At 29.7% G+C, this 17,205-nt stretch overlaps 1 protein-coding gene across 2 annotated transcripts in view; it reads right to left on the bottom strand.

The window, feature by feature from the left end:
• The window catches only part of LOC126748356 (RNA-binding protein 24-A-like), a 48,293-nt gene extending 31,452 nt beyond the window's left edge, over window positions 1–16,841 (bottom strand). Inside the window, exons 1-2 of one of the 2 annotated variants that reach the window (XM_050457522.1) lie at window positions 16,368–16,841; window positions 12,593–12,865 (exon numbers count right to left, since the gene is read on the bottom strand). In XM_050457522.1, coding sequence (XP_050313479.1) covers window positions 12,593–12,865; window positions 16,368–16,517 — 423 coding nt within the window. In that variant the 5' untranslated portion in view covers window positions 16,518–16,841. The remainder of the gene's footprint in view (window positions 1–12,592; window positions 12,866–16,367) is intronic. The other variant, XM_050457521.1, reaches the window with a different exon arrangement.
• Window positions 16,842–17,205: the final 364 nt, after the last annotated feature.

Below are 17,205 nucleotides of genomic sequence, written 5' to 3'. Positions count from 1 at the left end.
AGACAAAAACCCTGAATTTAAATATATTTTTACTAAAGCTATATTTTAATAGGAATTTTACTTTATGGAAAATCATTAGATTTTTTTTACGTTTTTGATCATCAGAAATAAACCAAGCATTATAACTGTATCTGTAAACAAATTTAAAAGAAAAGTCAAAACTGCCATTAAAAAAAAATTATTTTTATCACTTATAATATAAAATATTCTTTTTAAATATGATTTTATAATTGATAATATTTATTTATCACGATAAATAAATATTATTGTTCATCGTTTTCAGTTTTCAATTTTCTCCCGAAGATGCTACAATCGTTAGCGATCGTAAAAAAACGTACGTATCGAGAGTAAAATAAAGAGTTTTGTTTAGTGGTGAAACTGTTTTGTGATTTTATTTTATTTTCTTATGCTGTAATGGCTTTTTATTATATCCCGTATAGGACTAGTTTTAAAACATTTTTGTCTATTTTAATTTTGTATCTTTTGTCACTTTTATATCTAACATTTACATTTTATATCTAATTATATCTTGCTGTATATTTGTATATAATTCTCATTTACGTTCTAACTTTAGACTTGTTTATATTTTATTGCATATTATTCATATATTTTGAAATTATTTTTTATATTAATTTCGTTTTTACTTTTATATATATTACAGTATTGATATTTGATTAAGCCTGTTTTGGTCCTTAAACCTCAGGGATTAAAAGCTATAAACTATAGGATTATTCTTTATATATATGCATTTTTTGCATTAATATTTATAGGCTGGTTAATGTAAAAGATGAAAATCAATATTATGTTAATTTTTATGAAATTCAAAAAATTTCTTTAATTCCCTATTATTTATTGCGGTTTAAATTTTAAGGCCAGTTTGATTGATACAGTAAAACTTGTTCATACGTCCATTACTGTTAACTTGACATGAAAAATGCATTTTACCTAATATTTTTTATTTTAAAAAGGGTTATTTGTATTTTGTTGGAATACTTCCTTGAAAATATTTTTAGTATATTAATCAGCAGAAAAAATGCGTCAATCTGCTAATTTAAAGAAGCTGAACATGCTTAATTTTAGGTACCCTGTATGTGTGATTTTAAAAGAGCATAACGTAACGGCTCAAAAATCTAGAAAAGATACAAATACTAAAAAAATCAATCAAATAAAAAGGTTCTAAAGTTAAAAATATACCAAAATGATTTTCTTACTCACAAAATGTATCATCACAAGTTTACCTAAGGGAATACAAATTATGCTTACCCTATTAGTTTGATTTGATATTTATCTACATACATTAAAAGTTCAAAAAACATATTTAATTATATATAAACATGTTAATAATTAATTCAAATAAATTTTATTGGGTCACATCAATATTTCATTACTTATCTGATAATACAATGCTTGTAGTCCAAAAATTAGGTAAACATTTCCAGTGCGCTTTTTTCGTAATTACTTCAACTAGACGCCTTTCTTATAGTAATAAAAAAAAACATGAAGAATATAATTGACGTCCCTGTCACTAAAACGTCAACTCATAGAACTTACTACAATATTTAATCATAAAGTAATTTTATTTTCTTTGCCGTGCAAGAGGCGTACCTGTACTTGCGCTATTTTAATGATGTCCATTTGTTTTTCTTATAACTAATGTCCCTAGTGCGGACCCGATAGCTTTTTACTAAATTACATTTTATTGAAAGCCCCCATAGACAAATGAAGCTAATGTGTTTTGGCTTTTTCCTTTCAAAGCACATTTGGTTAATTCTCTGGATTGACTATATACATATATGATATATATTTTTCGGTTGTGGTTTGGACCCCTTGTTATTTTATACATATTTGTTTGTAATTTGCTTGCCAAAAAATTCAATAATATGGCCATTCATAAGCGATAATAATTAAATTATTAAGCCTGCATCGAAACAAATTGCAATTGCTATAGACGTAAAAATATAAATGTAAACATCTGAGCAATGACGTAGATTATAGATATATTTATATCTATTTCCTTATGGATGGGTTGGATGAGTCCTTGAAACAAAATGTAGTTTTGTTATTTTTGAGTTCAGTCGAAAGGCTGTCAAAATAAAAATCTTTCGACGGCGCTTATTAGAGCACCCAGAAAAAGCTGCTTTTTGGACCTATTTTTATCTCCTTTTTTTATTTTATATAGAATCATTTTCCGAAAAAGATTAAAGTCCTTTTGTGCCAGGATTAATGCTTAGGAGCCATTATGGAATTATTTTAAACCTTACTATACGACACCAAACAAAAAAAGTATTATAAATTTGATGGGCTCTATGCTGTGTCGTAAACTAGAGTTTAAGTAAAGTTTGAATCTGTATTTGATTGAGTGACTATCTTTGATCTGTATTTACTGCTATCGAGATTTTTTTTCAAAATGTATAGCTAAAAATATAATTTGAATTGTTTTAAAGAAGTAAATAAACGGTACGTCTTTATTCTTAGAAATTATTTAAACTCCTTTTAATCAAATGAAGAAAGGTATGTAAAAATTTTTTGCTTTAATGCAGATCATTGATTTAATGCTCATTTAGTTGAACTAAAACCTTACTTTTAACAACTAAAGAAATCTCAAAAAAAACAAGAACTCAAGAAACCTATCCCCCTTTCTTCTTTGCTGACTATATCAACAGGCGAAGGAATCCAATCTTTGGGGTTACCTGGAATTAAATAACTAATTTCTTAAATTTTAGGGTAAAAATTGACTTTTATTGACTATTCTACTTTAAGACTACTAAAAAAACACAATTTAATTATTTAGAATTTCTAATTCTTCTAATTCTGTTCTTCTAATTCTTCTAATCTTTCTCTTCTTTCTAATTCTGTTCTATCAGTTCCTGATAAATAAATCTGAAATATGGTTGGCTGGTAGTTTTTTCTCTAGTTTTCTAATCGTTTTCATTATAAATGATCCATTAATAATTGATGTGAACGGTGTTGCATGCAAGTGATTTATTTTTTAAATTTATAAAGATAATTTGGGCATAAGTGAAAATTATGTATGTCGGGGCCTCCCTAGACGAACACTAGAATTATGTATTTGCCCTTCTAAATAAGTTGGCCATTGACATGCTAATGTTTAATTTAAACAGATTTTGGAAAGACACTTCTTGGTAATTATTCCCTCATTGATCTATTTGTTTAACTATTTATCTACTTTTCTTTTTACTTGATTGCAGTACATCTCCATAAAATTTTAATCAAATAACCACAGGATATTTTGATTTTTTTTTAGAAAAATCGTCAAATATGACCACAACAATAAAATCGTGTTATTTAAGTTATTCTAGAACTTAATTCCTACTAATAATAGGAATACATACGTGCTGAAATGGCTGTAATAACGTTCTCTTGTTTTGAAAATATCACTGATTTATTGGTTTTAAATGTTTGCTAAATAATTTCCCAGGGCTAATAAGTTGTTTTGCTTTTTATGCGTGCGACTGTGTTTATAACACCATGCGATATAGATTGGAAAATACAATTTTCCGCGAATGTCGTTTATATTATTATTATTACCTTCATTACGCAGTTATAGCTTAGAACTATGCTATTTTAAGAATGTTCTTTTAGTTTTTATAATGCAAACAAAAAATTGTTTTAGAAGCTTTAGATTTTAGCTTTTTTAAATGTATAAATTCAGTATTAAAAAAAATAACCAAAATTTTATTAGCCACTATTGAAAAAGGATTTTCAAAATAAAATATTTTCATTATTATCTCATGCCCTTGATAATGTTAAATATTAATTGCCTACTTATTTAGAAATAAGAAATCTATTGGTCGGTAGGTTGGCTAACTCTCTGATTGGAACTAGTGAAGCAGTTAAATATTAAGGTAATATATCTCATATTTTTAAAATCTTTTAATTCTGTTTAGAGCTGATTTAGACCACAGCTCATTTATATCTTTTGCCGATGACCTCTATGGTGAAATCCTATCTTTTTAAGATTCAGAACTACTGCAACAACCTAAATGCTCTTAATCAGTAGTGTTTTACATTAATTAGAAAATTGTCTCAAAATTATTGGAAATCGTAAGGTTTCCTTATAAAGTTAAAAATCGCACGGATTTGGAAGTAGAGTTTGACTCTCAAATTTATTTTAATGAAGCCAAGATTTAGGCTTCATTTTCAGAACATTAGCAGGTATGTCTGTAAAATCTACGGATACTATACCAACAACTCTCAAGTCATTTGCAGTACGAATTTAGTTATTCTCAAAAGAATTCAGAATTATTTAACAGAGGTTTTGCTTGACTTACTAAGTGCATAATTATAACTGGTCTCCCTGAAAAGACCTCACGTTGATCTATGTTTTCTTTTGTGAGGATTTATTGATTGTTGTAAATTACTGATCCCCATATCTAGATAATAGGAAACAAGAAACAAATTATGGTATTAATGAGTAAATCTTAAGGAATCTTCGAATTACAAAGTGAAAAAGGGTATATATAGTATTTTTTAAGTGAACATCTGTGGCTACGTTTAAGATTTTATTGGAAATTGCAGTGGTTTCATTAGGGGTTCACTGGTTTAATCACGTTCTGTAGATTTTCTGTTTTGTGTTTTTGCCCTTTATACGTATTTTATACACTGCCCTTTTATGCCCTTTATACGTATGACCAGCATCTTTGGTAAAATTTTTCGAGATTTATTTCTAAAGCTGGATGTATGACAGAATTAGAAACTGTAGTAAGAAATCTAAAGGCGAATAAAATTACTTTAAAGTCTGGAAAATATAATTTAATAACTATAGAAGCCTGAATTAAAATTTTAAAATGTTTAAAATGGTTAAAAGAAAAGATCTTCAACTAGTGTCTGGAATAAGATGAAAATTCCTGATAGACATAATAACTACATCAACTGCCCAGAGTAAAATTACTCTAAATGACTGAACGACTAAGTATAATATACAATACTTTAAAAGCCTAAAAAATATGTGTAACGACGAAAAAAATTACGTAAAATGTAGAAAATAAAATATGTTTCTGAATGTTCTGAAGAAACTTACAAAGACTTAAATGCGCGGACATGCGAATCCTTAGTGCTATCACATTTGAACTACTGTTTTATTATTTACGGTTTTTGTATAACTATAGCTGTACTGAACCAGACACAAATTACAAAATGCTTGTGTTCCCTTGATACATGGTATTCACAAATATGAACATATCAGTCAATCAGGCTTTTAACAAATAAGGGTCTATGAGTAAGAGAAGATACTTACTTACATATGGTTTGTTTATATCATAATTTGTTATTGCCTTACTCTCCATAATATTATATAAACTTTTAAACTTTATTAAAGGTAAGCAATAATTTCAGTACATTCTACTTCCCTGTTTGAACGATAGGTACCTTTCATATTTTCTTGCGAAACGTCTAAACGATTTACCTGCTGTCTCCACTTAATTTTAAGTAATAAGTTACGGGTAAGGTGTATCAACATATGAAAAATAATTAAATTAAAAGGTTTGTTAAAATTAATTTTTATAATCAATTTAGTTATTAGGGTCAAGTTAAGGTTATAGTTGAACAATTGTCATATTGCAATTGTGACAACCAATATTCATGGTTGTTTTTTTTATTTGGCTTGTCAATTTGTAATTAAAAATGTGAATGAACAAATAAAGTCCATATTATTATTATTATTATTATTATTATTATTATTATTATTATTAAAAACTCGTTCTAATGCCCGGAAGACATAAACAAAGACTCTAAAAGCCTTACATAATAAAAAAAGTAATTTCATGTTGGATATTGGATCGTCTTCTAATTAAAACACCAACATGAATTTAAAAATTAGAGCTTGCACACTTAAGAAATTTCTGAACATCAATTTCATAATCATTGAACAAAAAAAAGACAGAAATTGGACAGAAATTGGCGATAAGAATGAACTGCATTAATGGCTTATTTGTTTTGCTTTGTTTGCAACACTCTGTAGAGTTTAATTTATCTTTTTCGGACATAAATCTGACAACATGCTTCCATTTAATTTTTATCTTCGTAAATTGGTTGACGAGTATCATCATTAATCTTATCGCAAATATGTGAAAACCGAAAGGTAATCGATGCAAAAAACTCCCAGTAAAATATTTTATAGACCGATTACAATTGGGGTTCTTGACGCAGCTGTGCGGGGTTCGTACCACCACTATCGAACCCTAGGTAGCCGGCATCCTAGCCGGGGTGAATGAAACGAATCGCACAGCTGTTCGTGCATTTTGTTATTCAAAGGGGCATAACGGCACCTCATGTGCTTGACGGATTGAATAGTTAGATTAATGTCATCGGGGTTGGAACATATATATTGCAACTAATGCAGAAAGTCGTAGTCTGACAATTCTTGATGGTTTTTTTGGGATTGCAATTAAATTCGATAATTTTTTAAACCATATATCCAGAATAGTAGAGACTATATAATCCAACTCATTTAGCAAATGTTAGGCCAATTTCCGTAAAAATCAATTTTACGAAATTATTTAGAAAGTATTAAAAAACTTGAAAAAAATCTTTTATATGCACGGCAGTTTAGCATAAAAAGATCTATAGGAGATGCCATATATTTAGTGAGATTTACGAGAAAAAACGAATTTATTTTCTGTGAACCAACTATTACTTTAATAAACTAAAAGCTGCTTGCTTCTCAATCCGCAGAGGAGATACTTTGCTTAGAGGTCGTAACATGCATAACATGTAATATTCTCTGTTTGATCATCTGCTATACAGGCAAGATGATTGACAAAAATGATGAATACCCTGTGCTATGCATTAGCATGCAATATCTTAGACAATTATGTGCATCCAATACTGTCTAATTTTACAGTTTGTTTTCTGTTAGTCACGTAAGAATAAAACAGCTTCGAGGTATTTCCTCTTACACCATAGAGTTCCAGCTTTCTCATAAGAAACTCCCCATTGACACAGTCATAAGCCTTTGACAGATCCAAACCGAAATTATTCTTTTCTATATGTTTTAAAGGCATTTGTAAGTTGAAAACAGCTATTTAAGTGGATTTATTTAAGTTGTAGCCATGATGGTGTTGATTCAATAAATTGCACTGATTTAAAAAAATGTAACAGTATTTTAAATAATGTAAGTTCAGTAAAGTAAGCCGCTTTTTTATTAGGGGGCTTAATAACAGCTATTTTTAATTGATATGGACAAATTTCATGTCTAAGGGAGTTATTTATCAGAAAATACAGTATGTCCCAGATCTCTGGAGTTTTACCTTAATTAAACAGACTGGAACTTCCTCAATTCGTTCCTTCTATATTAATTTACATGAATCAAAGTTGACTTATAGTACTAGAAAGCATGTCGTATCAGATGCTGAGGATACTGCATTGTTATTCGCTTATAACAGCTTGGAAAAGGTATGTAAATGCGCAGAACTGCTCTGCCTAATGTCTACATTGACAACAAAAAACATTACATTACATTATTTACAAACAAAAAAAAGAAATTTATTACTTTTTCAGACACAGTTGTAGATCAATTAGAAACAGCCTTTTTAAAAGTTCGTACGTACAGTTGAAGAAATGCGAATAGAAATTATATTATACTGTCAAATGAATACATATTTTACAACAACTAAACAAATTAACACTTATTATATTTAATGATGATGATTTTAGTATTCTTGCTGTTCTAGATTTAGGTATATAATAATGGTGTAGCAAAAATGTCCAGTCTAATACCCCAAACTTTAAGAATATCAATTTTAGATAACCATAAAAATTATGGCTGATTAATATGATGAAAATATTGTAACAATTCCATTGTAAGCAGGAAAGTTATTTAGTAATAATCATATTTTTATTTTATAAATAGAAAACACATTTTGAGTATATAAACAGGTAAGAATAGAATTTCTGTAAATAAGGCGTTTTATGATGTCTGCCCACATTTTGGGAAAAAGAGCATGCATCGCAAACAACATTTAAAGTTCTAATGTCTGCTAAGACAATCCGAATCACATAAATATCTATGTAATCTCTAAAAATACGATTTTACGATAAAACGATGCTATAACGAAACATTTAGGACGATTTCCTGGCATATAATTGAATTTAAAAAAAAAAGTATTTTTTTATTATTTGGTTCCTATGTTTATTTATAAGCTACTGGTGCATAAAACAAATGGAATTATCATTTAAGTATACTTATATATAACAAATTATAACTCATGACGACGACAAACTTTTATCAGAAAAACATTTAAAAGTTAATAGCTGATCCCAACTTTTTTTCAAAATATTCCACACCTAAAAAATACTTTTATTTTAGTCATTTTATGAGAGGCATGGCTAGTACCCCATACATTGAAAAATATTCTAAAAATAATTTATATCGAAAACCCATAATTTGGCATAGCCCCCCTGCTTCACAGTCTATTTAGGCAGATAAGCAGATCTCACATCTGGGTTCGGTACTTTATGATAAAATTGTCCCCTTGAATCGCCAGACATGTTTAAAGGGGTGAATACGTCCCATACTGAAAACCTCATATGTTCTAGATGCTCACACCTGTTCAATGTTGTGCAGTTGGTTTGGTTTAATTTATACAGTGTATATATACTGAAATAACGGTTGACGATATTTTGATGCTTTTATCTTTTGCATAGAGAGTAAACAAAAACTTTATGCAGAATATTTTTAAGCTGGGCGTCTGGTCATAGCAAAACGTTTTATATCATTGAAATAAACATGTTAGAAAAGAGTTTGGAGTATTGTTAGAGGTTCATCAATCGAAAAGCCCAGTGTGAAGCTTTAAATATCGGAGTTTCCAACATTCGAAAACTAAAAATTCTTACTCGTGATCGTTAGAAAGACAAATATAAGTTAAAATTAATTACAAAAATAAACAAAATTGAGTTACTTTTAAGATACCAAAAGATCACAGTTTTTTCTCATTTTAATTAGTTTTTTTGCTTGAATTAGTTTTTGTTGTTAAAGCCTTACGATTAGAATATTTAAAATTTAATTACTTTGTAAAATTTTCGAATTTAATGATTTGATGCTCTACTTACTTTAATTTTTCCTCTACGATAAACCTACAATCAAGGTCGAGCCAGAACAAAGAAAAAGAAATAGGAGAAGAATTTGGATTATTACTACCTGTACTACCATAATAAGTACGACCAATTTAGAATTCATCTCTCAGATATTCTCAAAAGGATCTATAATATTTAATGGTTGAAAAACAGAATCAACATAACCTGCTGTTCTTAAAAATGTACAGTCCCACTACAACGCACCCTGCATCAACATTAATGTCGTATTGTCATTATAATTTATTTACCCGAACTTTAGTAATATTCTGATAAATTTGTCCACGATGATGGCGACTATTCAACCAAAATGTAGCTGTAATACCTATAAGTTAATGATAAAATTAAATGGTCGAAAAATGTTGACTGGCGACTTGGTTATATAAAGACTTACATTCGGACGTATAAATCAGATACCGGATAGAAAATGCGAGGAGCTAATTCACAAGATTCAAACACGTCTTTACGAACTCTGACTTTGAACTCAATTTTAGAATAAGATTCACACAATGTTACTTATGAACAGTTCGGTTGTACGGTATGGAAGGCTAGACATTGAAGGTTAGCACGCACCATGAGTATGCCGGAAGCATTTGAAATGTGGGTCTATCGAAGAATCTTGAAAGTCCCATCGACAGCAAGAAAAACCAACGAGAAAATTTTTGACGACCATAGCTCGAACTATTATAGATCGCAGCGGAAGAAGAAGAAGAAGAACAACAATAAAACTAGATTGAACCAAAATATAGCTTCAAAGTCACTACAATACTATAGTGATATACCGCAATAGTGACTAGTTAGGTTTTGAAATTATATAAAATGTTGGCGCATCGTTGTGATATATTTATATTATATGCCGATAGAGTTTCTGTTTACAGCGTCAATTCGACATAAGCTGTGTGTATCTCAAATATTAGCAATATTTGATTAATTATTGTGATTGGTTTTAATAAACAATAGTTAAGTAATTAAGTGTTATAATCTCTTATATATTTGAATAAATAGTTTCTTCTAATATACCAAATTTAAGCAATAGCTTATGCTAATATGATCAGTTATGAAGCCAAAAATAGCTTATGTTATACCAAATTTTACTAGAAATTTTATTTAGCCTCGAATTAACTTATGATTCCAATTTAACCGATATTACCCTTTTTTATTTAGTGAAAACCAAATTATTCGCATTTTTATGAGGCTGCTTTATTTATGTAGAGTTGGAAAACACAAGCGACCAGCACGCAATGAGATTTACTAATATCGGAAACCCGGGTAAAAAATTAATTAATCAGTTTTAATGGGTAGTTTTGCAAGTATCAAAAATGTAACTTTTTGTTTCTGTGGTGCATCTATATCATCTCATATTTGAAATATATTGTCGTCAGTCACTGTGTTATGCACATATTTTGTTATCTCACACCACAGCGCTTCCTTAAAAGTTTACATATTAAAATCTTGAAACTTTAAGCGTCAAGGGCCAGGCACTAAGATCTGTTCTAACAAAACGTTTTATGATGTTGGTACCTGATAAGGCCTAAAAGATAATCTTCTTGAATTCCTACCACTCAATAATATAAGATAAGCTTGAAGGTTTTTTATGTCTATTTAAAAGATTAGTATAAATAAATAAAATCAACAAATATCTCCAATAACAGTGCCTACATTTCTAATACTGTTATTGGAATGATAAAGAAACGTTAATACAGTCGGACTTGAAACTAAGTCAATTATTATTTTTAAGGTATGTTCTTTATACACATATACACTGCAAACTTTTCATTTAGGACAACATTTAACTAAAAAAATAAAAATTATAAGCTGATTACGATCCTGTCATTAAATCTTAGAGATATTTCAAAGCTAGTTCACGCGCAGGCGTATATTAAGACAACCCGTATATAATGAATTCTAACACGACAGGGCCGTAATTAAAACTACAAAGTGCATAATCCTTGTTAACTGCAGTGAAGTAAAAAATGTATTTTGGGAGAATAGCTATTTATGAAAAATGCTGTAAAATGTGACTTATTTTTTTAATAAAAATAAATAAAAGTTAACAAAAGGTTTCACGCACTAATAAACGCGTAAAAAAATGCCAGAATTAAAATGAAAAAAAATATAGAAAATATTTAAAATATCTTTAACAACAAAATATGGGTATATTACATCGGTTAGGAGTAAGATCTTTAAAAAACTATTTGTTTGACTCAAATGATATAAAAAATAAAAATGTGTATAACATTGAGCTGACAGAACTTTTTGCATGCAAATCGGATATCGTAACAACTAAGCCAGGAGTACTCGCAAGTAAAATTTAGAACAGAAATAATGGTATTATATTTATTGCTTTTTTTAAAGAATGATTCAAGCAAAATATACGTTTTTCATGTGATTTAATGATATTAGGTATGACCACTGCGTGTGTAATTTTTTCGTCTCCAATAGATTTAAAGCGAGTTTTATGTCGCTGATAATTTTGAGAAATAAAAAATGAGTTGAATAAGCGTAAAGGGTGTATTTTATCTAGAGAAGTAGAAAAAAGGATTTTTGTCGGAACAAAGTACTTAATTCGCCCTATAAATAGTTATTTTAATGTCATCATTACAATGTAATCCATCGTAAAGTGCATAAAAATCATACCTTTTTTAGGTTAAATATAACGACATGGGCAACAATTAAATAATAATTCCAAAATTTATTCAGAGCGTAAAATGTTTGCTGATAAATAAAAGTTATATGAATGAATTGCAATAAAGTAATATTACTGATATCATTATTTTGTTGATACCGCATTACTTTTTACCGTATGGTGTAAAGTAAACCGATGGGGCTTAAGCTTGAGTTCAAGCTTTGACCTTGCAGCATGTAGGTCAGCTATTAGACCGATTCAGAAATGATCTAAAAGTATTCTCTTTATAAAAATAGATCAGAAAGAAATTTTCTTTAAGTACAATATACTATTACCTTAGAAAGTTCCAAAATTATTTCGAAGATTTATCTTCGCTGCTGTCTTTAACTATATTTGTCATTATAAAATTAATAGAAAAAAAATTAATCGCTGTCTCTTCCTGTATAGTTCAATACAACATTTCTCGTTTTGCGCATCTTTCTTATTTGATAGTCGGCAATAAACGAACAAAAAACACGATTTTTTTTTCAAAAAGAGCTTGCGAAAAATTACATTACAAAATTTTTTACTTATTTATGCACTTTTCGATTATTGCACATAAAATATGCCGATATCAGAATTTATGAGGTACAAGTTTGTTTGAATTTAGGCAAAGTTGCGCAATTCTATGCAATACTAATATTGCCATTTGTTCCGAAAATATGCGAAAAAAACTAAAATTCGTCGATTTTCGAACCATAACTATTAACTTCAGAACCATTCAGATTTTCAATTTCTTTACTTCTGATAAGTGAATACTAATAATGATTAAAAATAATATTATAATTTTGTATTCTAATAAATAAAAATAAGTTCTATAAAATATATAATACTTACAAATCCATATCCCCTACTTTTGCCTGTCTGTCTGTCAGTAATCACAACTCCCTCCTCGATTTCTCCATAAACCGAAAAATGGTCCCTTAAAGATTTGTCGGTGGTGTGATATGGCAGTCCGCCAACAAAAAGTTTAGTGAAGGTAGTGTCTTTGTTTTGAACGCCAGTGGTACCGTTTAAGGTACCAGCTGTGCTCAGTACCCCCAGGCCTGTCAGCCCGAGGGTATCGGCTGCATCTGGTGAACCTATGCCTGCAGTAGGCATTAGCATGTTCTGAAAAAGAAAAGAATATAATTTTAGTGCCCTCTTTGTTCCAGATACATTAAAAGATTATATTTTTAGAATGGTATTAAAAGGAACCTTTATGGAACTGATGCATTTGAAATAGACTTTTATGATTTGTTTAATGTTTACATAGAGCAGTTATTTATTATTATCTTTATCTTCATACATTTTGCATGTTTGAGAATTTGACATAACTCTGTTAGTGCTTTCTGCACATGATTTAACGATAATTTCAATTTAAAATAATCAAAATGCTACTCTAGTAAATAAGCGTAAATTTCTTACCACACTTAATTTTTGCCCAAATTTTTTTTGTTTATTTATCACATATTATTTCTGAGAAATAAGAGATAAATCCATCACTACCAATCAACAAACACGTCACATTAAAAGATTTATATTCCATGAAATACGATACGATTGAACAACCGAAACCAACAAATAAAAATATAGAAATAAATATACTAGTCTTTTGCGAATATTGAAAAAGCAAAAATTAGAAAATACTCGCAAGAGATTGAAATATTTACACCATCAGATTAAAAAAAAACAGCTCCCTTGTGTGCCTCTTAATTTAGTAAAGCCCCAATTTTATGTTGATCGCGTGTAAATTAGTCTAATAAGAAATAGGCCAAATACATACTTTTAAATAAGACCACGATCGGATTGAGTAAAATTTCGGATCTTGAGGGCAATTAAAAGCCAAGAGCCCCAAGAAAAGTGGTTTTTTAAAAGTGACAACTCAGTTTTTAGGAATCAGCTCTGTTTGGTCAATTTATTAGTATACAGGGTGTTTTCAGTTTTTTATAATAGTAACATTTTGACCTCCAACCATATACATGGTGTTTTTTAATATTGCGACAAAATGGAGGGGCGTGTTGCTTGGATGAAATCAAGCAAAACAGTTCCTATGAATATTTATCCTAAACGTCTTAGATTTTATACTTTGATTTAAAACATATATTTTGAAACATATGTTTTTGAATAAACAAATAGACACCATTATTTTGGATAACCATAACACTTAAATCTGATCATCTTAATCAAGTATTACTTTTATAACTCTATTTTTACTATTTTTTTAAAGTTTTTTCGTAAAACAGTCGAATAAATTCCTGAAATATACAGTGCTTTCATTTCAAAACGAACCACCTTTAATAACATCTTAAAAAAAAATACGTCAATCTAGATATACAGAGGGAGTTCTGTTAAACACCTCCTTACGTCCAGCTAGCCTCACTTTGATATGTCAAATGAGAACCCCCATCATGTGACACATCATTGTAGGCAGCCTTAATGTTTATTCAACAGTGCCAAAAAAACAAAATCGGTTGACGTATAAGCGAATAGTAAGCAAAAATGTGTGGTAATATAAGACATTTTATCAACTTAAAGTTTTGTAGGTCAAATAGTTGCCTCATAGTGTGACACATTATTTTAAATAGCAAAGAATTTTCCTTACTTTGCCAAAAAAATTGATGCAAGTTGAAGCGATTTACCAGTAAAAATGTATGGTAATAAACAGTTCACTAAGTCCCAAAATTTTTTTTTATAAATAAAATTGTTGTTGGGATACTAAACGAACATTCATTTGTATTTCCAACAAGATGGAGCTCCTCTGTACTATGCTTTGACAGTTCGAGAGTGGCTTAATGAATAGTCGCCACGGTCGCTACACTTAACACCACTATATTTTTACCTCTGGGGTATTTAAAAAATAAAGTTTATAAAACCCCACAAACACTTGCCAATGTTCGTGAGCAATTTCAAAACTGTGAATTGATTAAATTCTTTATTTTTTAAACACTTTTTTGCACCCTTACTGTTTATACGTCTATAAACTTAAATTTTTTACACACGTATGACGTCGATAAAACGACTTCGTCAAGCGATTTAATTTTTTTTGACACTGTTAAATAGACATTTAAATGTTGCTTACAATGAGTTGTCGTTGAAAAGTTGGCTAAAGGTGAGGAGGTGATTGACAGAACTTTGTCAAATATAAAATTAAACTTCCCCCTATATATCTAGATTGACGTGTTTTTTTTAGGAAGTTATTAAGGGTAGTTCATTTTGAAATGAAAGCACTCTATATTTGATGCATGCATCTGTTTTACCAGAAAAGCTTAAAAAATGCTGAAAGTTGAGTCATAAAAGTTATATTAAGGTATCATTTATTATGATAAACAGATTTAGGCATTATGGTGATACAAAATAATGGCATTTATTTATTCATGCAAAAACCGTGGATCGGGCGAACAATTACCAAGGTATGTTCTAAAATCTAAGACATTTAGGACATATTTTCATAGAAACTTTTTTTGCTTGATTTCGTTCAAGGAGCACATCCTTGAAATTCGTCACAGTATTAAAAAAACGCTCTGTAGGTATATTATGTTTTTTGAATACTTAAATTTAAATAGTTTGGCTTCCAACTTTGTTCGTTTTAACTTATATACATTATTATTTAACAAAGCTAGGTAGGCAGTCAGGGCTTATAGGAAGCCCATTTTGCTCAACTCACCCACCATGATATCGACCATCTTCTTTCAAAGAATGAATGCATAGGATGGCTGTCTCTTTAGAAGCTTAACTGTCTGTTTATTTGTTGGGTATTTATTGTGAAAGAGAAGTATCCCAGAAAGCGATATTTTTATTTTAAAAAATAAATATGTCATAGATACAATACAATTTTTTATAATAAGAATAATAAAAATAGGTATGAAATAAAAACTTTATTTTTAAACTTGTAATAAATATAAAGAAAATAATTTTTGCTAAATCAAAAAATACAAGTGATATTTTAAGTACAACTTCTAGTAATTATAATTAAAATTATGTCAGTGTCTAATTTTCGATTCAGTGATTTCATAAAAATAATTTTAACAGGAACAAAAGATATTAAAAAAAAAATGCATTTTAATACAATAAACTGCAAAGGCCTCGCAAAATGTTCTGACTCTGTTGACAAATTTTCTTTTAAATTTTATTTAAAAAGAATTTTTACTAAAATTAAATAATATAAGATTAGTTAAGTGCAAAAAAGAAAAAGCAAGAAAAGGTTTAGCCCCACTTAAACCTCAGAATTAATTATAATATATATCCTTGCAATTGCAATTTTTATTTTACATAATTCCTTAAAAATGTTTGCCAACGTTTAAACTCCACATATTATTAAAGGCCCAAAGAATATTTATTGAGTGCTATTTTAAATTAGAAATCTGTTAGGCGCCAAGAGCTTTAGACTTTTTAATGCTGTCAGCTGTTCACAAAAATCAAAAGAAATTACAGACCATTATTTTCTCGTAAACAGGATGATTCGTAAAAGAACAAAAATCTTAAAATGTGATGTAAGAATGTAAAACTTATATTAACTGGACCTATTTGATTTTTTCTACTATATTAAATATAAAAGAGATAAGAAAACAGAAGTAGGATACTGAGGGGAGAAATGAAGATGTAAATGAAGAGAAAGTGGTCTAGATCTTACCTTTGGTGGTTCTTCTGCGGGCTCTAAGACAGTAGCCGCGCGCTCTTCGTTGGCACGCGCGATTTCAGTAGGCCTTGCGGGTCGATTTCCCAAAGGATTTACAATATTATTTATGTACTCTTTGGTAAAGTTACTCCGGCGATCTCGCATATGGGGGCAGGTCTTAGCGATTTGAACATAAATTTTTAAAACGCTCGTAAGAACGATGCGACTTGCGACCACGTGCGTATTCAACTAGTCCTAGCAGACGCGAACGAACTAAGTGTTACCACCGTCGACTAAATTTAGACTACGGGCACAGCTGTTTTGGGTGGACTAGAGAGTCTTTATAAAAGATCTGTTAAAGAGAGCCAGAGACTATGTCGCGATGTTAGAGCACGATTATTATGTGACCGGCTACCGCTCAAACTGCCGTTTGAACGCGAAGCCGAATGCGAATGGGATATACACACAACACAACTCACACACGGGATCCCGCTCTAAGGATTGCGCCCCCTGCTTTGTATTTGGCTGCACGGGACAGTATAGTAGTACGTAACGTAACCCCCTGGTCGCACCAGTGGCGTATACATTTATTATAAAACAAGTATTTTGAAGAGAAAAAGTCGAGAATTTAAAAATGTATATACAGTACATCTGTAAAGTAGCGGATAAATTCAATAAAAATGAAATGGACCGTTTGTGAAAAAAATGCCCGAACCCGTCGATTTTAATATTTGGTCTAGGATTTTTCTACGTAAAAATTATATATATAGGGAGACTCAAAAAAAAAATTATGACGTCATCAATATATTTTTTAAATGAAAACCACCATTTTTTAATGCAGAATCAGAAAGAA

The sequence above is a fragment of the Anthonomus grandis genome, chromosome 22 (assembly GCF_022605725.1).
Source record: "Anthonomus grandis grandis chromosome 22, icAntGran1.3, whole genome shotgun sequence".
NCBI classification, from domain to species: Eukaryota; Metazoa; Arthropoda; class Insecta; order Coleoptera; family Curculionidae; genus Anthonomus; species Anthonomus grandis.
The sequence above is the reverse complement of the archived record's forward strand: the minus strand, read 5'-3'. Positions and strand labels throughout refer to the sequence as shown.